Source organism: Amphibalanus amphitrite, unplaced genomic scaffold (assembly GCF_019059575.1).
Source record: "Amphibalanus amphitrite isolate SeventyFive unplaced genomic scaffold, NRLGWU_Aamphi_draft 000080F_arrow, whole genome shotgun sequence".
NCBI classification, from domain to species: Eukaryota; Metazoa; Arthropoda; class Thecostraca; order Balanomorpha; family Balanidae; genus Amphibalanus; species Amphibalanus amphitrite.
Genome location: NW_024881576.1, coordinates 566,574 through 590,426, shown reverse-complemented (window position 1 = coordinate 590,426; position 23,853 = coordinate 566,574). Strand labels below are relative to the sequence as shown.

Here is a 23,853-nt window from a genome sequence, read left to right as displayed (position 1 = left end):
ATTTGTGATTTATGGCGTTCTTTTGAACCAAAATTATCGCATGTGAACTGTGAATTGAATCACATACCGACCCGGTTTCCGTTTATTTACACATATTGATATAGGTGCGGAGCCTGTGACGTCATTTATGCTCCTCGCGATCTCGCGCCTAAAAATCAGTCAGTTGCTTTGCTGTGTCCTTGATGCCTTATAAAACTTTTTGAAAATTTCGATATACACCGATATACCCCCTGATACACCGCACGGAGTTCTCCGTCTCGCCGCACGGTAGGTATATACACTATATATGGCCTTGGGTATATATAATACACCGCTGACCGCATCCACCACGGTATACGGTTACGTGTGTATCCTGAACCGCTTTGGTTTGTGCTCGATTAAGTCCCGCTTTGTACAGACCGATCTTTCATTTCTAGTCAATACAGAACCCTCGGCCTGATCAAGCACAGCTTCGTCCACATCGATTCCAAGACACTTCCTCTGCTGTATAAGACAATGGTTCGCCCGCACCTAGAGTACTGCAATCAAGTATGGGGCCCGTTCAACACGACCGACGTGAGGCTGGTGGAGCGGGTTCAGCGACGGGCTACGCGCCTTGTCCCTGGACTTCGGCATCTGCCTTACGAAGAACGACTGAAGAGTCTTAAACTTCCCTCCCTCCAGTACCGCCGTCGACGCGGAGATATGATCACGATGTTCAACATCATGCACGGACGCTCCGGCCTGGACAAGGACGACTTCTTCTCGCCCGCCCCAAGTACACGCACCCGCGGCCACCGACTGAAGGTCGCCAAGAAGCCAGCGGTCAGCCGCGTCCGGCGCAACCACTTCGCCACCCGGGTTGTGTCGGACTGGAACGCTCTACCAGAGGAAATCGTCTGCTCGCCATCGACCAATGTTTTCAAGAACCGGCTGGACAAGCACTGGACGAACTATGCCTTCGTCGTTCCACAATAGTGAAGACTGTTGACGCTACCCGAGCTCTTTACGACGGATCCACCGGGCAATCCTAGTGCCTTCAATGATCCCCAAATATCAGGTATCAGGTATCAGGTGTATCGCAATAGGATTGACTGCCCTTACCTGATGGCAATCTTCGGACTAGCAGTCCCCAACAGACGCTCTCGACAGACAGGGCTGTTCCATGTACCGTTCGGTCGCGTGAACACTGTGAAGTCAGGGTTCACTGTCCGTATCCCTGTGCTATGTAATCGCTTCTTGCAACATACAGCCACCGCTGACATGTTGGCATCATCGTGCTCCGTTTTATCGGACATCCGTGAGTTTGCTCGTTCTCAGGGAACGTACATGTAATGTGTTGTCATCGCTGTGTGCATGTGTTGTGTTGTGTTACCTAGTTTAAATTGACTGCCACTGTAAATGGGCTGCAAGGCCTGTAGTCGGTTAATGCAAATACAGAATACAGAATACAGAGTATCACCTTTCCATGCTTCTATCCTCAGGATACTGAAATCCTTCTCCTCCACGCCGCAACCCCCCTCCGGGCTGGACAGGCAACTTTATCTCATGCGGGTTGCTCCCTTGAAGCGGCACCGCTGCTCCTGAGGGAGCGCACCCCGTAGCCGGGTGCAGTGAGTGCCTTGGGGCTGGGTGGCCTCGGTGGCCTATATATGGCCTTGGGTGGCCTGTCCTCTGGACGGGCTCAGCCCCGGCGACTCACTAGGGTGCCTGCCCAGACCAATGTCTCCCCCTAATTCCTATCATCCTTCCGGCTCTGCAATGGTCTTGTCGACCGAAAGGGCCTTACCCAAAAAAAAAACACCACGGTATATAGAGAACCTAGAGAACTGCATCCACCGCATGTACGGCATGTACTGTTACTAGAGACTGTTGTACTGTTTGTAGAGACTAGAGTTCTCTATAAAGACTGTGGACTATGTCTGTCCAGCCTTAATAGAGAGCGTTGATATATGGAAGTGCCCCATGTCTCACTTATCTTTTGAAATTTCTTGAAAAACGACACATTGGATCAGGCCTCAGGGCAAGCAGCTCAAGCTAGATCAAGATTGAGATGTCTCTTTTGCTGTCTTTCCTTGATTTCAGTAAAGCCTTCGATACGGTCCCAAGCCCAGGCTCTGCTCCACTATGCAATTTTCCTGTGCAATTTTGTGATGATGCTTCTCCAAAAGTTCAGAATTCTGAACTTCTTTGCGATATTTCATGAGTGATATTGTGCAAGCACATCACGCAATATTGTTCACACAATGTCATTTACGCAATATCAATAAAAAGCTTTAAAATTATGAACTTTTTGCAATGTGACATCGTAATATTGCCAAATGGCATGGAAAAATAGTGTAATGGAGCCTGGGCTTAATGCTTGTCTCTTTCTTCCCTTTCAGAGCTCAGGGGCAGCAATGCCATAAAATGGCTTGAACTTTTAAGGTTTTGCTGGACCCTTTTTGCAGGCATCTGCATTCTGCATAGTGTTAATGTCTTATGATGATTTGTTAATGATACTTTGCTATTTCCAAGCATAGAATGATTCTAGAAGCACTGTTTGTGTACAAGCAATTGCAGCGATTTTCATCTATCCTAGCCATTGTCTCGCTCAATTTGAATGACAAATGGAAGAATATCAGAGAGTTTTAATGCAGGAGGGTGTTTGTTATCTGTGACAAATATGCTCAGATATGATTGATTAGGCAATAAAAACATCAAGTTAACATTACTATTTACTCAGTGATCATTTGAGCATAAAATAAATTCATGGTTGGTGCCAGTGGTACCTTGAAAATGTGTTCATCCAACTGACATCCTCCCACCTCAGTGTCATGAGTGTGACTGAGTTTCAGATTTTTAGCAGTGAAAGAAACCAACCCATATTGAAATTGCCAATGAAAGTTATGCCATATTTTCTTCTGACCTTTTCAGCAGTTCAGTTTTTGTACCGTTGTTTTGTGTTTCCACTTTGCAGGCCATTCTTGTTCCTGCAAGCAATGACCCATGCAATCCACCAGGCAGCTTGAGCCTTCCCTTTGCTGTGTCTAACTGGTCTTCATGTTAAACAACAGCTATTTTCATACACATTTGTATTTCACAGTTACTTAGACTAGCTGGATATAATTTTCTTGCATTTACCTATATACTAAGAAAATATCTTTCATTTTCATATTTGCATAGGTTAGTAATAGTGGTCAGATTTAGTCTTTTTGTAGTTGATTTGACTGGTGACCATAGTGGAAAACAAGCTTCCACTGACTAACCAAATAATAGGATGTGATCCTTCTCTTCCTCTGACAGTATTTTCACTTTTTCAGGAACATCTGGCAGTTGGCACAATGACTTTGTCTGTGTGTGACATTATTCAATGCTCCAAAATTGTGGATCAGTCTGAGGTGGTCCGATTCCCGCCCATCTCGCGGGTGCAGGACCGCGTGCGCTGGTGGACAGCCCTGTTTGGTCGCGTCAATTTCCATATGACAGCCAGCTCGGCCCTGCGGGTCATTGTGTGTCCGCGTCACTTCTCGAAACTGGACGACGAGTTTCCTGTCCCGGACCGGGAATTGCCGGCGCGCCTGAAGCGGCTGATGCCGATCCCCACAGAACTGGTGCGAGAGGACGGCAGCACCAATGTGCGTACCTACTCACGGCGCAAGGACGCACCGCTGGCGCCCACGGCTCCGCTGGCCGCCCTCTCGCCGGTGCGGTACAAGGCGATCGCTCCGGCGGCGCCGCTGCCGCCGCGGCCTGCGGTGCGGCCCGTCCAGCTGAGGCCGGTGACGTGCACTGCGGTGCCGGCTGCTCCGGCCGTCATTAGGCAGCTGATGCCGGCGCCGGTGCAGCAGCAGTTCCGGATCTTGCAGGCGGCACAGCCGGCCCTGGCGCCGGCGCCCGCCTCGTTCCACGTGGTGTCGGCTGGCGGCGGTGCCAGCGTTGGCAGCGGTCCTGGAAGTGTGCTCCAGCTGGTGGCCACCAGCAGGGCGGGCGGTGGCGGCGGCTCGGCCGTCCAGCTGGTGCCGGCCAGCGGCGGCCAGCTGCTGCTGATGCCGCCCAGCCAGCCGGCCGCGACGCAAGTCAGCACTCTGGCGCCCCGCGTGCCGATGGTCATGGTGAACTCCAGCAGCCGGCCCGTGCCGGCCGCCCAGCCGCAGCAGCAGCGGCGGGCGCTGGCGCCTCGTCCGCAGCTGCCTCATCAGCCGCTAGTTCTGACTAGCAACTGCGAGCGCCAGGTTCGCCGCCCGGACACTGCCATCCAGGCTCTGACCATCACCAGCGTGCAGTCCGAGTCGCAGAAAAGCGAGGACGACGACGTGCAGGTAACGGACGTGGCGTTCGGCCTACCGTGCACCGAGCTGGCCGAGCGCGTCAAGACGGAGGTGGTCGATCTGGCCGAGAACGGCTCAGAGTCCGTCGGCGAGCCGCCGGGCAGCGAGTCTCCGCCGGAGACGGCGGACGGTGGTCCGGAGACAGGCGACGGCGGTCCGGCCGACTCGGCGCCCGATCCGGCACCGGCCGTCAAAGAAGAGCCCTCGGACGAGGAGTACGAGTTGCCGCTGCAGCCGCTCGTGAAACTGGAGGAGCCGGACGAGGCGGCAGCCGCTGGTCCCTCGGTGATCCGCCTGAAGCCGCTCAGCGAACTGACGGTGTCGACGGCCGCCGGCTCCGGCTCCCCGCCGCCGCGGATCCCCACCCCGCCGGGAATCAGCCTCGGCTCCGGCGGCGAGCCGCGCAGCGAGGCCGACCTCATGCTGCTCTCGATGCAGGCCCGTGAGCGGCAACAGCAGCAGCGGCAACAGCAGCAGCAGCAACAGCAACAGCAGCAACAGCAGCAGCAGCAACAGCAGCAGCGACAGACAAAACTGAAGCCCCTGAGACCGTCTCCTCTTCCGCCGCCACCGGCTCGGCAGCACCCTCCTCCCCTACGGCCTCGGCCTCCGGAGAGTTCCAAACCACAGCCGCTGCGGAGGACGGCCGTCCCCGCGTCAGGCGGCCTGTCAAACGCCAACAGACCGAGCTCTTCGGACAGCAGGTGGGTAGGCCTAGGCACGGGGAGCAGCCAATGCACTGTATCAGTCTTGTTATGATCCTCGTGGCCATGCGCGCTGCCCATAGACGGTATTATGCGCCATGCGGCACATTTACGGTAGGCGTGGCTTTTGCGTGTTTTTTTCTGTCTCGTGGTTTCGCTCAAATAACGTTATAAGATTTCCAGTGTGGTTTGACATATATCTACAGGGTGCGCCATAAAGATTTACCCATCGAAAAATGCACTGTATTTCCAAACGAGTTGACATAGGTAAGCCATTTTTTGCACACAAGTCACGAGACTATCTCCGAACAGGCTAGTCTGGCCGATTTCAGATGTGTTCGCCTTTTGCCTTGATCACACGTCTGAGACGCGAGGGCACTTCAGCGCACGTCCGCCGCACGGTCTCCTCGCTGATCCCCCTCCACGCTCTGAGGAGGTCGCGTCGCAGGTCGACCAAGCTGCTGTGGGGGACGTGGCAAGCCTGGCTCTCTAAGATAGACCAGATGGAAAAGTCCATGGGGTTCAGGTCTGGGCTGGACGGAGGCCAACAGTCCTTGGACCAGAACGCGCTCATGTTCTGCCGGCACCAGCTCTGGGTGTTGGCCGCTGTGTGGGCCGGCGCACCGTCTTGAGTGAAGACATACTGGTCGCCGTACCTCTCCTTCAGCCAAGGGAGCACTTCCCTCTCCAGCATCTGCACGTAGATGGCGCTGTTGACTTTGACTCCAGGTTCCACGAAGACCAGAGGAGATTTGGAGCCGTCAGAGCCAACAGCAGCCCAAACCATCATGCTCTCTGGTTTCTGTCTTCGAAAATGATACTTTTTTGTTGCAGGTATGTCTTCGGTACTCTTGGCGTATACCCGGTCGTTTTCGTTGTTGGATACTGACTCTACGTTGAAAATCTTCTCATCCGATCAGATAAAGGCCTTTTGACCGGCGGACTTCATCTCTTCCAACATTGTTGTTGCCCTGCTCAGTCGCTTTTTCTTGGAACTTTCTGAAATCGTGTGCCGCTTTGACATCTTGTAGGCCTTCATTCTTAGCCTCCCTTTCACGAGTCTCCTCAAAGACGTTTTTGAGATATGCATCTCTTTTGACATCTCCCTCAAACTCCTCCTTGGATTTCTGGCTATTCTATTCTTTACTGCCTCGGTGATACTTGAAGTTAGTACAGATCGTTTTCTGCCTGGAATTGGTCTGTCAGATGTTGTGCCATTCTCATTGTACCGTTTCATTACATTGTAAATGGTTTTACGGCACGCACCGACCTCTTTTGCAACGGCCCGGTCAGTGAAGCCGGCATTTTTTAGTGCAACGATTTTGTCACGTCTGCTTGTCGAGCCCTGTTCGGGCAGCGCATCCTACTGCAAAATTTTGCACCACGCATGCGCAGTAGGGGTCTCTTGGGTGCCAGGCTCCGCCCTTCGGCGTATGACGTCACATGTGTGACGTCGGCACGCGCAAAATCTTTCAGTTTTGCGCAACAAGAAAATAGGAGCTGCAGGAGGCGAAAGTGGCGCGAATTAAAGTTTACCGTCCTATATTTCTTATTGTAAGCGGTTTGAATGCTGCTTTTTGGGTATCATTATCACTTTTTTCAGTGGCATATTGCTATTAACCACATTTGAACGCATTTTATTCAGTTTTTGAACGAAAACCACCAGTCCATCCGCGCCACGGTTCGTCACGCGTCGACTAATGGCTGCCGCGGCCGCCGCGGCCCTCGGCTCTGGCGGCCCGGCGGAGAGTGGGCGGAGCCAGTGGCTGACGTCATTCCAAGTGTGCCGTCACACGTTGCAAAATATTTTGCGCGGACCCGAACCCTGCCCGGGTCATGGTGCATAAACTGTGTCATTCACCTAAAAAATAATTTGTTTTACATAAAAGTCACGTGTTTGCCTCGCGCATGCGCAATTTTCGGACCTCTATGTCTAAAAATAAAGTTTTGGCGAACATGTTTGTGATGGGTAAATCTTTATGGCGCACCCTGTACACGACATTTTGAAATATAAATTGGGTGGTCATTTCATACCAGCTGACAGCTGGGCTATGATTATGTGTAACTGTTAATTCTAACTCCTTTCATAAAAAAGATCCTGTGCTTCTGAGAGATGCGATACTCTGGTTTATTGTGTGCATAATATGGGCGTTTCTCTCTGACTGTATTAGCGTTTCTCCGCTCGGTCGGCTCCGGGCCCCACGTCCCGCCTCTGTTCGCCATTGCTGCTGTCACGTTCGTATGTCAGAGTTCTGACCCTGTGTCTGTCCCGCTGCCGGACAGGTCTGTCCTGAAGGCGGCCCATCTCGCGGGCCCGTCGTCAGTCCGGTCTCCTGCGGATCGTGTGGTTCCTGCGAACTCGTCGGCCGCGGACAAGGCCCCCGGGAAGGCGGTCCGTCGCGTGAAGTTGCCGGACAGATCGCCGGCTCTGGACGCAGCGCGGCGCGCGGTGCGCGCGTGCCGGGAGCCGAGGCAGCCGGGCGGCCTGTCGGCCGACCGACAGCTCGCCGCCGCGCTCGAGACCATGCTGGCCGGGCCGCTGCTGGCCGGCTGGAAGGCGGCCGACTTGGCGATGCGCTCCAGCAGTGCGCGCGAGACGCTGTCCGGCCTCATCAGCCACTTTGTCTTCACTGAGTGAGTGGAGGCGGCCACAGCAGCGTCCGGGGGTCTGGGAGGTGCGCTGCTAGCTAGATCCTCGGCCCGCAATCATGCATACACGTCCAGCTGTTGTACCTAATTTGTCCATTATTACTTGTTCAATGTTCATTTGTCGATTCGTTAATCCTATCTTTAAAGCTACAAACTGTTAACACGCGCAGTTGAAGAGTTCCGAGAACTACGCCCAGTGGAGGGGGGGAGTGAATGTTGCCCTCCCCTCTCTCCCCCCCGAAGATCTCAGCCTCTTATGGAAGCCAAAAAGACGAAATTTGGAGAGTGGGTGGGGACGATGGGAAACTAATTTCATGATACTTGCTCAATATCTTCAAGGTCAAATGAGGTCAAACAGGGCTGAATTTGCCAGGTGAGGGTCTATTTTGTGTTTACACGCCAATACCTCAAAAGTTACCGCCTAGTTAATTCAGCCGTAATAATGGCAATAGAACTCTGCTAAGAGTAAGATGTCTTCCGGTTGAGGTGGGGAACAGCCGACGCTGGAAACGTTGCAGTCACAATGTTATGCTTACACACTCGTAACTCAAAATGTTACCGGCTGATTCCCGTATTTATTTCACCATAAGATTGCCTGTACATTTCTAAATCTTCACAGAGATCTTGATGCGAATCGATCATTAGCAGCGGTAAGCAGTGCAACGCAAAGACGGAACCGTCCGGTGCCGGCAGCGAGAATCGGCCGGCGCCGGCCGCCGCTCCAGCGAAATTTTTGACTTTACACCCCTGTTACCTACTAAGAAAGACCGATATACTAATTGCTTTCACGGCAAGATGCGCAATTCAATTTTAGTCAGATACTAAAAATTTAACGTTAATAGAATGATTACGGCGTGAAATATTTACAAAAAAAGGAGGGGTGGGGCGAAATCCGCCCCCTCCCCATCCCTTCCACTGCGTGTGTTAAAGAGTCGTTATTGTACAGTGACAATGTACATGCGTATCAAGTCATTCGCATATTGTATCATGACGTACAAATTTATCACAAACAGTTTGGGAGTTAGAACTGCAGCAGCTGATTTTCAAGTTTACTAACTGCCGATTTGCTGGCCACTTGATCAGTGCAGTGCTGCGGTCGTACCGTCTCACGTGTGTGCGCTGCGTATGTGTAATGCTGTGGTTTCTGCCGGTCCTGATACAGGAAACTAAACATACCGTTGCTGGGACAAGAATCGCCAGAGTCGCCGCCAGCGACGCCGTCGGGCCCCGGCCGGCCGGGAGAGGAGCGGAACGGGCGCGTCAGCCCGCAGCCGGCGGCGCAGGAAGACGTGAAAGGGTTCAGTCTGCCGGCCGGCCTCTCCATTACCCCGCTGGCTGACGAGGGACGGCCCGTAAAGGTACGGTGCTGTGCCTGACTGCCTGGTAGAGCGAGGGCTACCGCGCACAGATAGGGTGCTGCCGCGCTTCCCGCCCAGATTCAGTACTGCCCCGCTGGCCAGAAAAGACTAGCCCGTAAAGCGTAACTGTGTGGTGCTGCTTGCCAGGCCGGGAAGACTAGATGTAAAGGTACGGCGCTGCCCTCTGCGATTGTGTTCCTCTGCCCGCTCTGGGCTGTGGAGTGCTGCAGCTGCGGCGGCTGTCTCTCTGGCTGCAAGGCTCAGTTCATATAGAAAAACCAGTTGGCAAGTGCCACTTTTCCAAAGTGCCACTTTTCAAAGGGACACTTTTGGTAACATTGGCGCCGGTATGTAAGGGTGGCTATATGAACCCATCATTCTGTCGGGTCCCCCTTTCCAATAAGTATCCCTTAGCAGCAAAGGGACTCTCTATGAACTGGGCCCAGTGCCTGGCGTTTCGTCGCGTACCGTCTGACCGGTGCTGTCTGCTGTGTTCGCAGGATCGATCGGATGGGGACAGCGGCGGCAGTGGCCCGCACCAGGTGGCGCCCGACGGCGGCAGTGACTTCTCGATCATTCCGGTCCGCCAGTCCGGTCGTTCGCCCTCCCCCTCGGCCTCGCACACCGCAGACGCTTCGCAGTGGCTGGACCGGAAGCGGTGTGTGCGTCTGGTGCGCTGCTACCTGTGCAGCGCCAGCGGCTTCACCAGCTGGCTGAGGCTGCACGAGCACATGGCGAGTCTGCACGCGGAGACCAACCTGCTGTTCCCGGACACGGCCGTGTGCAAGCCCGAGTCGCTGGTGGTGTGCGGCCTGTGTCCCAAGGTGTCGGCCATGTTGGCGCAGAGTGAGCGCCACGCATGGAAAGTCCACGAGCTGCAGCCGCTCTCGGTGCCGGCAGTGCTGCGCTGTCATGACTGTGAACGCGATAGCGTCGTCTCCGATACCGGCATCTTGCATACGGACAAGTGTCGCTCGTCTACGGTCCGTGACATTTACACGTGCGTGCCGTGCGAGCTCGAACTGCTCAATGCCGATGAAGTGGCGGGGCATCTGAACCTGCACGATTGTGGCTCGATGGGCCCTATGTCTCGATGTCAGCTGTGCGAGTTTCGCGGTTTCTTCATCACTTGCCGTCAGCACGTGATTGCGAAGCACCCGGACCGGTGTCGCCTGCTGGGCTGCGCGCTGTGCCCCGAGTTCAGCACGGACAGCTGGTCGGAGGCCGAGCGGCACGTGTGCACGGAGCACCGCGCGCAGCCGCCGCCCGCGCTGCGCGCCTGCCCCGTGTGCCGGCTCCAGCTGGCCGGCGGCTCAGACACTCTGCAGCGCCACCTGGCTCTGCACCGGAGCCTCAAGGTGCCGCGCTCGGTGGAGCCCCGGCGACGGCCCGGCCCCCGCCGGAGGTGTCACACCTCCGGCCGACCGCCCCCGGGGGCCTCCGAGGCCAAGAAGCAGAAACTGGCGACGCCAGAGACGGAGGAGTGGGCTGGACCGCAGGCCAATCCGGTGGCCAGGGTGAAGTCGGAGCCAGACTCCGCTGATGTGGACAGTGATGAGGACACTATGTCCTTGCCGGAGAACACGGAGGACGCCAAACTATCCATGGACACGCGTGTCGAGCTGCATAAACTAGACGTGTCGACTGACGCTGTCTTGACGCCGCCCAGCCCTGGCCCCTGTCTCATGTCTGACAGCGAGCTTGTGATGTCCGACAGCCGACTGACGCTGTCCGACAGCCGACTGACGCTGTCCGACAGCCGACTGACGCTGTCTGACGGTCTTAGTTGTCCGACGGGTAGCTAGGCCAGCGCCGCATAAGGTGATGGGCCCGAGCCAGTCGCCCAACCTGCACCAGATCGAGCTCATCTCAGACGGTCTCCTACTCAGTACAATAATGGTAGCATGTCAATTGTATGGCGGCTGTGTTGTAGTTTAATAACAGGTTTGCTGCGATGTGTTCTTTTTTATCACGCGTATCATTCGACAGCACGGGTTGAATGAATTTTAGGTTGAAACAAATGATTCATTCAACCCGTGCTGACTTTTTGACATTGGGAATCGGACTGTGCCCATTATGGCTGGGGTCGCTCTCGGGTTGTCAGATCCGGCCGATTTTGATTGTTAATATTTGTAATATAATATGTGCTCATCTGTTTATCTGCGGTATTGTTCGAAGCGACGGGCGCCGTCAAGGTGACCTGCCGACCATCCGTTGAACCGGCTGGGGCGATCGCTCAACTATACGGCCGATCGTTGTGCCCTCCATTTTCTTAACATCGACGCCCTACAGTCAATTCGTAGACGTAATTGCTCTCAGCTTACTTGGCGTTTCTGTCGGCAGTTAACTGTTGTGAGATGCTGGCGACTTTCCAGTGGCCATTGTCCGGCATATGCTGAGCTTTTGCATTCTCGTGCTCGGAATGTGTCTTTAGGTGGCGCTGAGTCATGGGTTTATGCACGTGTCTGACATCTGTGGTTCCTGTCTGTCTCTGGAAGGATCCCTGGATTTAGCCGTGCGTTTTGTGTGGGAGGGGTGGAGACTGGGGAGGAGCAGGCCCATGTCGTCCCCTATCTCTCTGCGTGTCCACTAACACGAATGACGTCACGCATGTGGGCGGAGCTATGGGCGGAGCCTAACGCACGCGGCAGTCCAAGCCGCCATATTTGAATTTATATTTTAATAGAATCTTGCCGATATTTTGGGTGAAGTCAATTTATATGGATAGCTTGGTGACAGTTTAGCTATACGAATAATAATTTATTATGGATGTGCGTATATTCAGCTTGGAATTGCAATTAAAGTTCCGCACCGCATAGATTCGAACTCGGGACCTATGGAATACTGCGCGGGCACGCTAATCACTACACTACCGCGACCGCGCGGCGGCCGGCGGCAGGGAGGCTGCGGAGACATGGGGAGACATTTTACGCTTTTGTGAAAAAAGCAAAAGATTTAGCGAAAAACACGTAATAGATAACTTGCAGAAAATTGTCTGCTCTTTCAGATAAGATACTTAGGTTTGATATATCTTGTGCAGACTTCATTCTACAGTGCTTCGAAAATCGCTCATTTACATGGGGATTGAACGGGGCTTCGAGACTTGACTCCAAATGACGTCACGAGCTGACGTCACGAAAAGGTAGAATCGCCGGACGACCCTACCTGGTATATAGGGCCTTGGGGAGGAGTCCACTGACTCAACCAGTTCGCCCGAAGGGGGGTGACGGGCAAAAGATCGATTTGAAAACTTACGACAATTCAAGCATGATCCGGGTAAATATTGTGGGGTTTTCCCTTGTCAAAGTAAATATGTCGCATGAAAGTTTGAAATCCTAAAAATTATTAGTAAAGTCTATGAGTAAAGTGATCCTGCGAAAAGCAGATGTAGATGAGCGGATCTCATTACGTCATATGGATGAGGAGTGGTTGCCTATCTTTTTTCACCTTCTTTATTCAAATCCTTGATTGGGACAAACATTAGTGCGGTCCAATTGCCGCATGCATGCGCCATGCATACCGTCAATACGCATACGCATACGACGTATACCGTCACCGAGCATAGTTATTAGCATATCTATTATCCCTGTTTTCCGTTTATTTAAAATTGAATTTTATTACGAGCATCCTAAGTTATATTGCATCGGTGAAAAAGGTAAGAGTTACTGTGGCTTTTGACGCATGTCAATGTGTCATGACCTGTATGTGTCATGACCTCGACCTGTATCGATATATAATACCTATTCCCTCATTTTTAGAAAAAATGGTCAAGGAATATGACAATGAATCCACTGTATTTTTTGTGTATTCGAACAAATTGTTTTGTTGTTACGGAGCGAGCGAAGCGAGCGTAGTCTTTCCTTAGATTAACGGAAATTTCTGAGTATGAGCGGCCGGCCGGCCGGCCGGCCGGCCGGCCGGCCGGCCGGCCGTGGTCACGCTTTTGCGAGGCTTATATCTCAGCAACCACTTGACCGATTTACATGCGGTAATTTTTGTAGGGTAGCTTCATTCCTTCTACCAAGTATTGCACTATTCCCGATGCATGTGGGTGACCCCTTATGCACGTGCCACGTGCAAAACGAAGAGGTGTCACTTTTGTAATTGTTGCAATATCTCGGTAACTACTGGGCCGATTGCGCTGAGAGTTGGCATGTAGGTAGGCACCCACTAGGCAATGCATATCCATGTGCCAGAGTTGGGGTGCTGCTGCACGTGCGCACGTGCAGGGGTCGTTTCCAGATCTCGAGAACGGCTGGACCGATTGCGCTCAAATTTGGTACACGGTTACGGAGCAGTTAGTAGGGTGCCGTGCACAAGTCAGTTGGGACCCATTTTGCACGTGCGCACGTGCAGGGTGCCGCTTCTAGATCTCGAGAACGGCTGGGCCGATTGTGCTCAAATTTGGCACATCGCTAGAGACCGATTAGTAAGGTGCCGTGCACAAGTCAGTTGGAGGTACCCCCTCGCAATTTCGCACGTGCAAGGCCCACCCTCTCGCTCGCTCCGTTAGTCGCCGCAAAAGGCGTTATACTGGTTGTTATTTTCATATCCCAGGGAAAAAGACACCTATTTGCCAATTTGCTTTTTAAACCCTACCCAGCTATTCGGTCACTGTTTTTTATCAGCATCCTGTCGTTTTTACCCATATAAGGAAGCTATTACTGGCTATTCTTGGCCTCTCATTGGTGTAATACATAGACCACGCAAATTAGACCGATTAGGTGCCAAGAAATAGCAGCATACTTTCAGCCTACCGCTAAAAAAACTGCGAACAGAGATCCTGACTGCATCACCTGGGCATTTTACGGTCACAGTTTTTCAGCAGGCTGCGAGCATGCTGCAATATCTTGGCTTCTCATTGGTCTCATTCACATGGTCAATTCATTTGACCAATGAGAGGCCAAGAAGCACCAGCAATAACTTTTCTATATGGTGAAAACCGACAGCATGCTGATAAAAAACAGCAACCGGACATAGCTCAGGTTCTGGCTTCAGGTTCATCTGCCCTTACAGCACCAACAGTCAACCTGCTCATCTTACGGCACTCTATCTAATGCCAATGGCCATGGGCTAATGGCTGGGCCGATTATACTCAAGTTTGCTACACACACCAACTTGGAGGACTGGTTATAATCACATTTTTAAACCTGTTGTATCACTGTAAGTGCACAAGTAGGTGAATATGGCATGACTGAGCCTGCTGAGTGCTGACTGCTGAGGCATGAGATGGCCAATATGATCATTGAATACCTAGAAATTCAAACAGTGATAAGTAAAGCTAACTTTAAGGTGATGTTTTCATAATTGGTCAGTGCTTACTTGGTTGTCGCCTTGAGTGGTCTGAAAGGTGTGTTACTGGCCTTGTTAGTTGTCTAGGTAGGTACTATTCATTCATTTTTAAATCAGTTATTTAATCAAATCGTGTGTGTGTTGCTTATGTGACTGGGGTATCAATGAGCTGATTGTCAACAACCAAGATGTGAGGACTGAGTGGCCATTATTACATGATGGTACACCATTCTCATGCATTTATAGTTTGTACATAATGTAAATGCATTGTCATTAAAAATTGCAAAAATGGTTCCATTTATTAGTGGTTCTTTGCACTACTGGCCCAAGTTGTTCTAAACATCTCAATGCAATATATCCACGCAATATTGTATATGTCTGCGCCCAGTCATTGCTAATTTTGCCTATTTTGGATGTTTGAATCTAAATATGCTCTTTCCTCCTCTGCAGTATCTGATGACACAGCTCTACCAGCCACAGCAGTAGCCAGCGGGCAGACCACCTGCCGACCAGTGGTGCCATCAAACAGTGTGTCCGGACGTCGTCAACTGGCGGCGGCGCGCCGATCGGTGGAGCGCCGGGGGCGTCTGGCCATCTGAGCGCCCGCCCGCCACCCCCTCGGCCGGCACGCTGGCGTTCTACGACCTGAACCAGGGCCTGCGCGGCGCAGACGGCGGCGACGAGTCGGGCCTCGAGTTCGGCTCGCCGGCGCTGGCGCCCGACTTCGAGTCGATGATGGCCGGCGAGCCGTTCCGGCGCGTCGACTCGGCGCCGTCGCCCGGCTCGCTGGGCTCGCCGCGCAGCGTGCGCTCGCCGGCCGTGCCGCGCCAGGACTCGACCGGCACGCTGCGCACCACCATCCAGCTGGGCAAGACGGGCGCCTCCATCGTGCACACGGGACCCTTCTACCTGATGAAGGAGCCAGTCGGTATGTAGCGTCACCTCGGCTATGTCCTGGATGGGTACATATTTTGTGTGTGCTTTTATATAACGTTCATTAATTCTGTATATGTGAACAAATTAGGTCATCTAATCCTATGAATGGCAAACTGTATCTGCTCATTTCATGCAGAACGCGCATATGAATTGATACCCACATTAATGCCTAAATAAAATATGTTTGGATATTTCATTTCAGTGGAGAATGAGAACCGCGAGACGGGAGCGACCAACCTGATGAACCACCATAACCTGGAGCACTCGTACAACAAGTTCACGGGCAAGAAGATGAAGGACTCGCTGTCGTCGTTTCTGACGAACCTGCCCGGCGTCATCGACACGCCGGGCTCGCTGGATAACAGGTGGGTGGCGCCGCCGGTCGGCCAGCTGTCGCAGATGCCGCGGACTGCAGGACCGGGGACTAGAGGGCGCGGCTGCTCTCACGGAGTGACTCTTGACCGGTGAATCAGTTTATTGGTGTCAGTGTGGCTGAAAAGTTGGAATAGGATATTGCCTAGTCTCCGCCGCAGACTGAGGAGTAGGTGATGGAATGGAATGAATCCATTGCCTAATGAAAGGTGTCCCAGTCTGATGGAAGAAATGACTGCTTTCCTTTTATATATAAGAATGCGGACTGATTAACGTGCTAGAGGCATTTGTTCGGATAGATGACGGTGTTTGACTGATCTTATGCGGCCTCTAACAAGTTTTTGCCGACATTTTGCCCTCATTGATCAGCTGGTAACTATCGCTAAATATGACTGAATCTTTAAATGTTTTACACATCACTTTTGAAATGTTGGAAAGTGGCGCCCGTGTTTATTTGGTTTTATCGCTCTTCCCTTACTTTTCACACTAATGAAGAAAATAATTTCATTCGTGGTCATTTACTGGTTTTCGACAGCTGAAAGTTGCGTGTTTACCCGTGGAAAAAGAATCATGTCATTGTCTACGCATCAAATAATCTATCGAGATTCAATCTGGCCAGGCTAGGTGAATGTCAGCTCCAAAATTTCAGAAGTTCAGAGTGCCATGCATTGGTATTTTCCTAAGAAAGGTGTGGTGCCAACATTTCCCAACATTATGCGCCGGTAGGGCAGCTGTGGACGTGCCTGGGGCAGCACCCATCCATTTCCGAGTCCCATCCGGCGCGCCGGGTCGTGGTGTCAAACGCCGCCCCGTGCCCGCTGTGTTGACATCGAGCACGCACCGCACGCGCCGTCGGCCGCCCAAGTTGGCCTCTAAGTTACCCCGACGGCCGGTTATTGCTCGGGCAGGGGGACAGCCCCCCCCCCCTCCTCCCCCCAGCCCGTCGGTGTCGTCGCTGTTTGGTGAGATTGGAACCGAGCCTCAGTGAACAAAGACCAGTTACGCGGCTTTACTGCACTGATGTACAGAGAGTTTGATCGATAAATTATGTGGACAGTTATTGTGCCGCTGGGTGGGCTAGTAGTTGACGTAAGACGCTTTCCACACAGTCACTTTCGATACTCCGCTTGAGGCTATTGTAGGGAGTTCGTCAAATGCGCAAGATGATGGCCCGTGTGAATTTAAAGCGTGAATTTTTTCACGAAGGGATTGTGTGAATAAAAGACTTCTTTTTTATCCTTTATTATCATATTTGACGAGTGTCACCAGCATATACTCAGTGGTCTGTAACCATATGTCATGCAATCAGCATGACTGCCGTACGAGAAAACAAAACTTCGGCACAACAGCCACAAGATAAAAGTCTTCTTGATCTAGTTAGTTATTTCATTCAAATGAATTTTTATTTACTGCCCATCATTCAAGAAGCTACGTGTAGCTTTTAAGAATTTGACATTGATCATAAAATACAGATGTTTTTTTTGTGCTCCAAGGCCCTTTAAGCACCCTTGTACCATACTTAATTACCAAGCTCCGAACTAAGCTGACCATTTACTGCATTCATTTGTGCAAGCCTTTCATCTGACACTCCACTGACATTTCATCATCCGCCGAATCTTTGCGCGACCCTCGCTCGGCGGTGGTGTCATCGGCGATTTGAGTCTGTGGCAGCCCGCCCGCCGTGGTTTTCAGACCTGAGGCGACGTCAATGTGTTGGCATGGAACATGTCTCTTATAGCACAGTGACCCGAAATCTGCGGCTGCTGGCTGGCGTGTCCGTGACTCTCCGTTGATGACCGATCAGTATGATACAGTGTTCCTCTAACGCTCAAATGTCTGTTCGTGTGTCGTCAGCTCGCTGCGCAGTCTGATCGAGAAGCCGCCCGTGGTGGGGAAGGAGCTGCTCCCGCTCACCAGTCTGCAGCTCACCGGGTTCCGCCTGCACGCCGGACCGGTAAGATGACCGACTCGCCGTGCCGTGTCACGACTCACGACTCGCGCACCTTCCACGGTTGAAGTAGTGTGCCGGCATAGTGTTCATGGTTTGATTGGTGAGCTCGCTGTGTTCACGATAAGATTTGTGAGCTCGCAAGGTTTGCGGTTAGATAGATGAGTCGTCAGGTTGTTCGGGCGTAGAATGGTGAGGTGACGTTGTAATGTCACTATAAGCTTCTTGAGTCGTCCACGTATTACTACGGTTAGATCGACGCGTCTCCGTAGCAGTATTAGGGTTAGATTAGTGAGTAGGCGGGTGTCAGGGCTAGATTAGGGATTCGGCAGATATCAAGGTTAGATTAGAGAATCGGCAAGTGTCACCTACTTACTAAGTGTAGTACATACTAAGGTACTTAATGAGTCACCATCATGTCGGCGCTAGACGAGACGGTGTCCTCCCACGATTGCTAGGAGGATGCCTGGATGTGAGTGGGTCGGATGCCTCAGTCTGGAGGAAGCCTCGGTAGACGTTGGTTGGGTCATCAGGTGACGTTGAACGGGTCATCAAGTGACGTCAGCGGATAACGTCGGATGACGTCAGCGGGTGTATTAGTCGCGTCACGCCGGTACGTACATCAGTGGCAGTGATGGGGTGTATCAGTCGGCAGTCAGCGGTCCATGTGTCACCGTAATTCGGCCGGCCGACGGCGGGCGGTCTGTTGTGCCGAGTTCGGAGTGAGACGGGCCTGGCGTCACATTGGACAGTTAATTGGATCATTTCTCATAGAGCCGACTGCGCTCGTTACATGCAAATTGGCCAGTGTCGCTCATACGGCAGACGAGCTGCACTGGTTTGTTATTTTCGGTATCAGGGCGGCTGGGCCGGTCGCTGTGACCCCGTCCGGCCGCCGGGCGCCGTGGTTTTCTCACCGCCGTAGGCCCCATCGACAGTATATTGCCGAGAGCACCTCGCGCTGACAGTTACTGGGCCGGCGGGCGTGAACTATATGGTGTATAGATTCCGGCTTGCGTAAATTAAATGTCAAACCGCGGAATGGCTAAATGACATATGGCTTCATCTGCGAATTTAGACGAACCGGGGCCTTCAATGCCACCTAATCGAATTCTATAAATATGACACAAAGCTCTTACGGGAATGGCTGGCCGATCTGGGATCAGATGTGAGCCATCGGTTGTCGCTGAGCTGCCGTGTCAGGTCTCTCGGCTGCTGCGCAGTGCGCACTGCTCGGCCGGGGAGGGGCGGAGAGGGGTGCGTCCTGCGCTCACAGTCGCCGGGCGCCGGCTGCTCCTCTGTCGGGCGCCGCTAATGGGCGCCGACAGGCTGAGTGGGCGCCCCGCTGTTGACCGGCCGAGTGGCCATCCCGGCCCGGCGCTCGGCGCTCCTGTCGGCTCTGGTTAGCGGACCGCACCGTCCGCCACCCGCCCACGGCTCTGCCGCCGCGCTAATCGGCCCCTGCCCACGGCTCGACCGGCGCGCGGGCCGCCCAGTGACCCAGATGGGTCGACGATGGCACACCTTGTGCCAGGGCCTCAAGGACAGGTCCCCAGTTACCCTCCCACTGTCCCGGCACTGGTGTGAGAGAGCCGATCGGTCATCCACGAGCATCGTCCCGTGTGGGGGAGGGTGTCTGCGAATGATGCCAGGATTCGTAAGGACTAGTATGGAGAGGACGTTTTCTCAAGTTCGGCTGGTTGGTCAAGAGTTATGCGTATCCTACTGGCTGTTAAACTGAAGCTGTGCGCTGAGAATGCTTGGTAACCAGGGAGTCATTCTCATTTGTGTGTTTTCAAAGGGACGGAGAAGCGCAGCTGCCGGGTCGGCTGCGATTCTAAATTTACAGCATAAATAGCACAGCGATCCGCCCTCGGGTGTTCAATGCCCTCTGGTCTTTGTAAATTGTAGGGTAGCTGTATGTACAGCTTGTCGTTGACCTTAGGTCACTTTTCTGATCGATGCCGATTGCGCTAAACGGCGGAAGCTGCTGCCGCCGTCAACCAAGAGCAGCAATTGAAAGACCGTATCGCTTGATCGCTTACCATCAATGGCGCTGGTGGTTTCCGATAACATTAGTGCCTTATTGCGCTCCAAAGCACCCATAATGTGCAGAAATTGTCCTTTGTTTACATGTTCAACGGAAATGCGTAGTATGAAACGTATATTTCCCATACCTGCTACATTGCATGATTAAATCGAGACATCCAGGCATTTTAATGGCACGCGCACTGTACCACACTTTTCAAAGTTTAATGCAGTGCTTTAATATTGCCAGCCGTGTGGTTCAAGGGGTGTGGTTAAACGCGTTAACCCTCGCCGGCCGAGGGGGGGGGGCGGGTGCCGCCCCCCCCCCATAGGGCTTTTTCGCGATAGCTCCGAACACGCTGGCGATAGAGAGCTGAAACTTGGCATACCTGACCTTTGATCCAAGCCGCATCTTTTGACACCAACCGCATTTTTGGGTCAGGTCAGGTCACTGAGCTATGACGTCATAAGTGAACCTCTGCACGGTCTTCAGATGTCGCAACTTCGCAACGCCCTCACTGCCAGAGGAGATGTCACAGGGAAATGAAACTTGCAGGATCTAGTATCCATTATGAGTCTCACAACTTGTATATCTCGGATTTTTCCTAAAGGTCATATGAGGTCAGGTCATTTTCGTGACCTCACCATTATAAGTCAATGGGGAAAAATGAAAACTGCTATTCTGGCGCCGGGAACGATCTCCAACTATCTCAAGCACACAGAATCGTGATTTGATGCACTCCTTGCAAGGTTAGATGCGTCACTTTTGCAATGTTGACCTTCCGTGACGTCATTTATGACGTCATCAAGGTCATATTAGTTTTTCGTCAATAACTCCCGATCAAATTGAGCTAGCGAGTCGAGAAAGCCACCAATGGACTCAGGAAGACCTGCCGAATCGAATGATATGCGACATGACCTCTTTCGACCAACTTCGTGACCTGGGGGTGCTGACCTGACCTTGACCTGAGGTCAACACCCCAAGTTGACCTGACCCGAACAAAAAGTATATCATTCGACGCGCCTGAGCGAGGCGAACACGATGCTGCCAAAATCGCGGCTCTGCGGCCGTTTTTTGCGAAGTTATTCACCAAAAACTGAACCGTACCCTGGGGCACTTGACCTGACCTCAGAGGTCACCGGTTGACCTAGGACCTTAAAATCGGGTACCAATCTCTGCGTCTCGTAACGGCGCACACGCTCGTTTTTTCCGCGACGCGCTAGCTCCACCAGGGGCGAAACGGCGAGGGGGGGGGGTCGTACCCGCCCCCCCCCCCCTCGGCCGGCGCGTATGTAGAAAACCAATAGGTCCGGCGAGGGTTAAACCACACGGCTGCTGACGTCAATATCAATTATAGTTGTGAGGTTTTTTGGCAGGTATGGGAAACACCTTCCAGCCCTAAGGCCGGGAATTCAATAAATGTCACCTCGCTTTTTTAGCGAAAAGCACCTCGGGCCTAACGGCCCTCGGAGTTTTCGCTAAAAACCCCGGTGACATTTATTGAATCATCCCGGCCCCGGGCAGGAATATATTTTCATGGCACTTTTTCTGGAACATTTTTGCTTTATTTACATTTTTATCTTACCACTTCTTTGAAATGTTCGAGGCTCATGTTTTACCAAGTTCCACCTAAGAAAATTACGTATGACTTATACCTTAGTTATTAGAATGCTTTTTAATGTCCATTGCTGGCTATATTCATTCTTTCTTTCCTTCGTTTCCATTAGTTGATTACGAGCGAGTGCAGCGAGCGAAGCGAAGTCTTTTCAATATATAACGGAAAAATCTCAGTATGGGCCAGGGTATGGGCGGACCGGCCCGGCCCGGCCTGTAGCGCTTTAGAGAGGCTTATATCTCAGCAACCGCTGGACCGATTGGCCTGCGGTCTTTTTTGCTGGGTAGCCCCATCCCTTCTACCCCGTAATTGACTACTTTTGATGCATCTCAGTGACCGTCGTGGCACGTGCCACGTGAAAAGTCAAGGGTGTTCAAGCTGTTTTGCAAAAGTAGTGATTTTGAGAGGCTCATATCTCAGCAGCCGCTTGGGCGGTTGTCTTGCGGTAATTTTTGTAGGATAGCTGCATCTCTTCTACCAAAGGTCGGATACTCTTGATCTATGTGAGTGACTCCCACTGCACGTGCAAAATGTAAAAAGAAGAGGTGCCAACTATGTTCCCATTTCAATAACTCGGTAATTACTGGGGCGATTTCGCTGAAACTTGGCATACAGGCAGTAGCGGCGAAACACCTTCAATTAATGGGGGGGGGGGGGGCACTGCCGACTTTTGGTCCCATTCTTTCCATGCAACGCCCATAGGGCTAATGTTAAAATGCCAAAATCAAAGGGGACACGGTGCCCCGGTGCCCTCCCCGTTCCGCCGCCTATGCATACAGGTAGGCTCCCATCAGGCGATGCCTTCCCATGTGTTGGGGTTAAGGTGCTACTGCACGTGCGCTCGTGCAGGGGGCGCTTCCAGATCTCGAGAACGGCTGGGCCGATTGCGCTCAAATTTGGTACACGGTTGGTGACCGGTTGGTAGGGTGCCGTGCAAAAGTCAGTTTGGACCCCGTTTGCACGTGTGCACGTGCGGAATGCCGCTTCCAGATCTCAGGAACGGCTGGGTCGATTGCGTTCAAATTTGGCACACCGCTAGTGACTGGTTAGAAGGGTGCTTTGCACAAGCCCGTTGTAAGTACCCTCTCGCCCTTCCGCACGTGCAGGGCTCACTATCTCGCTCGCTCGTTCTTCGCCCAAAAGACGTTTTACTGATTATATACTACATATTATTATGCTCATTGACGAAACGGGGCTGGACAAGGTATGGCCTTGTGATCGTTCCACTTACATCAGTCCTATGAGTGGCCCCCGACCCATATTCACGCGCGTAAATATAAAATGCGTATACAAAATCGCAAGTGGCTAGCATAGCAGTCGGCGCATCCCAAAGCCTAAATAAACAAACAAAATCATAAGGGCTAGAGTAGGTACAGTTCTTTACATCGACCAGAATCAGACACAGATGCCCGCTCACTCGTTCAGTATCGGGTTCATCTCAGTAACCGGGAACTGGAGGGTCACATAATGTGCGGGGCAGAGGTGGCACACATCGAGCGGACAGCTGGTGCGCCCAGGCGCGGCCGTCCATTTTCCAGTCTGAGGAGCACCGCGGCCACAGCAGCTGCTCTGTCGAGCGTGCTGTGCTGACACTTGACAGTCACTGCCCGCAGTCCTTTCCGGCCGCAGTGGCCACCGTTCCCCGGTGACACGCCCTCCCCGTTCTCTGCCGCAGCTGCCCGAGCAGTACCGGTTCACCAGCCAGGCGCCGATGAAGCGCAAACACAAGCACAAGAAGCACAAACACCGAGCTGGCGACACATCGTCCCAGGAGGGCACCGACGCCGGAGAACCGCCCGAAAAGAAACACAAAAAGAAACGCAACGAGGACGAAAAGGAGCGGAAAAAGAAGAAGAAAGAGAAAAAGAAGAAGAAACAGAAGCACAGTCCGGAGCACCCGGGTGTCAGTGGAACCACAAATGGGAATGGCAAGGCGATATGAGGGCGGCTGCCGCCTGCCGCCGACGGTGACCGTGGGTCGTGGTCCTGAGCCTTGGACGGTTTGTTCACTGCGGCCGGGCCGGCGAACACGGCAGTCAGTGCTGTGTGCATGCATTTGTCCGCTCCTGCGCAGTCCGGTGTGATGTCTTCACATCAGTTTATAAGGCAGCGCGTCTATTCTCTGCTCGTGGTAGAGACGTGCGGAACCGTAATGATGTTCGTGTTTGTTTCGGATGCGTATTTTTGTCTTGAGATGTGTTCCCTGCATGTACAACATAGTAGATATGTGATTGGAGAAGGGAGATAGAATACAAAGTATGAGGAAAATAAGCTTGCCTTTGATATAGATTGGAGACAGCATTCGTAGACGGGCCCCGCCAACGTTTCTATCCACTGACTCTGCGGGACACACTGCGAACATACATCGAATTATGCATCGAATTACGCATCTGGAATAATTCACCCTGAGGGTACAACACACACACTAAAATCGTATTACTGACTGACCCCTGATCTGAGTTAGTGGTGCCCGCGTGTTGCTGTGATGGAGTCGTTATCTGGTGCTACCGTGCTGTGTCGTGCACGGCGCCGGGCCAGTAGCCGGAGACTGCGACTGTGTGTCAGTGGCCGACCTGCCGAGTCCAACACCGCACCTCACCCGATACCGGCGACCCAGCAGTGGCGCGACACTGGCCGGTCCGACAGCACAGCGGGATACTG

At 52.7% G+C, this 23,853-nt stretch overlaps 2 protein-coding genes across 5 annotated transcripts; both read left to right on the top strand.

Annotated features, from left to right (window-relative positions):
* Nucleotides 1-240: 240 nt before the first annotated feature.
* LOC122379579 (histone-lysine N-methyltransferase 2D-like) lies at nucleotides 241-11,159 on the top strand. The gene is made up of 5 exons (XM_043361881.1): nucleotides 241-267; nucleotides 3,282-4,993; nucleotides 7,277-7,627; nucleotides 8,805-9,000; nucleotides 9,501-11,159. Exons 2-5 carry the CDS (start codon nucleotides 3,303-3,305, stop codon nucleotides 10,803-10,805), a joined length of 3,543 nt encoding a protein of 1,180 aa, XP_043217816.1. The 5' UTR covers nucleotides 241-267; nucleotides 3,282-3,302; the 3' UTR covers nucleotides 10,806-11,159.
* Nucleotides 11,160-12,260: 1,101 nt separating this feature from the next.
* LOC122379577 (mediator of RNA polymerase II transcription subunit 19-like) lies at nucleotides 12,261-23,463 on the top strand. 4 transcript variants are annotated; one of them, XM_043361876.1, is made up of 5 exons: nucleotides 12,261-12,276; nucleotides 14,743-15,220; nucleotides 15,431-15,593; nucleotides 17,455-17,554; nucleotides 22,868-23,463. In XM_043361876.1, the coding sequence occupies exons 2-5, from the start codon at nucleotides 15,025-15,027 to the stop codon at nucleotides 23,132-23,134; spliced, it is 726 nt and encodes a 241-aa protein (XP_043217811.1). In that variant the 5' UTR covers nucleotides 12,261-12,276; nucleotides 14,743-15,024; the 3' UTR covers nucleotides 23,135-23,463. The 4 variants fall into 4 exon arrangements, with proteins under 4 accessions (XP_043217811.1, XP_043217812.1, XP_043217809.1 ...); XM_043361877.1 differs by lacking the exon at nucleotides 12,261-12,276 and adding an exon at nucleotides 12,456-12,655; XM_043361874.1 differs by lacking the exon at nucleotides 12,261-12,276 and adding an exon at nucleotides 14,023-14,163.
* The last annotated feature ends 390 nt before the right edge of the window (nucleotides 23,464-23,853 follow it).

Coding starts and splice junctions, on each gene's coding strand:
- LOC122379579 (XM_043361881.1), top strand. CDS start 3,303: ATGACTTTGTCTGTGTGTGACATTATTCAATGCTCCAAAATTGTGGAT. Junction 4,994..7,276: donor CCGAGCTCTTCGGACAGCAG/GTGGGTAGGCCT, acceptor GCTGCCGGACAG/GTCTGTCCTGAAGGCGGCCC. Junction 7,628..8,804: donor AGCCACTTTGTCTTCACTGA/GTGAGTGGAGGC, acceptor GTCCTGATACAG/GAAACTAAACATACCGTTGC.
- LOC122379577 (XM_043361876.1), top strand. CDS start 15,025: ATGATGGCCGGCGAGCCGTTCCGGCGCGTCGACTCGGCGCCGTCGCCC. Junction 15,221..15,430: donor CCTGATGAAGGAGCCAGTCG/GTATGTAGCGTC, acceptor ATTTCATTTCAG/TGGAGAATGAGAACCGCGAG. Junction 15,594..17,454: donor CCGGGCTCGCTGGATAACAG/GTGGGTGGCGCC, acceptor GTGTGTCGTCAG/CTCGCTGCGCAGTCTGATCG.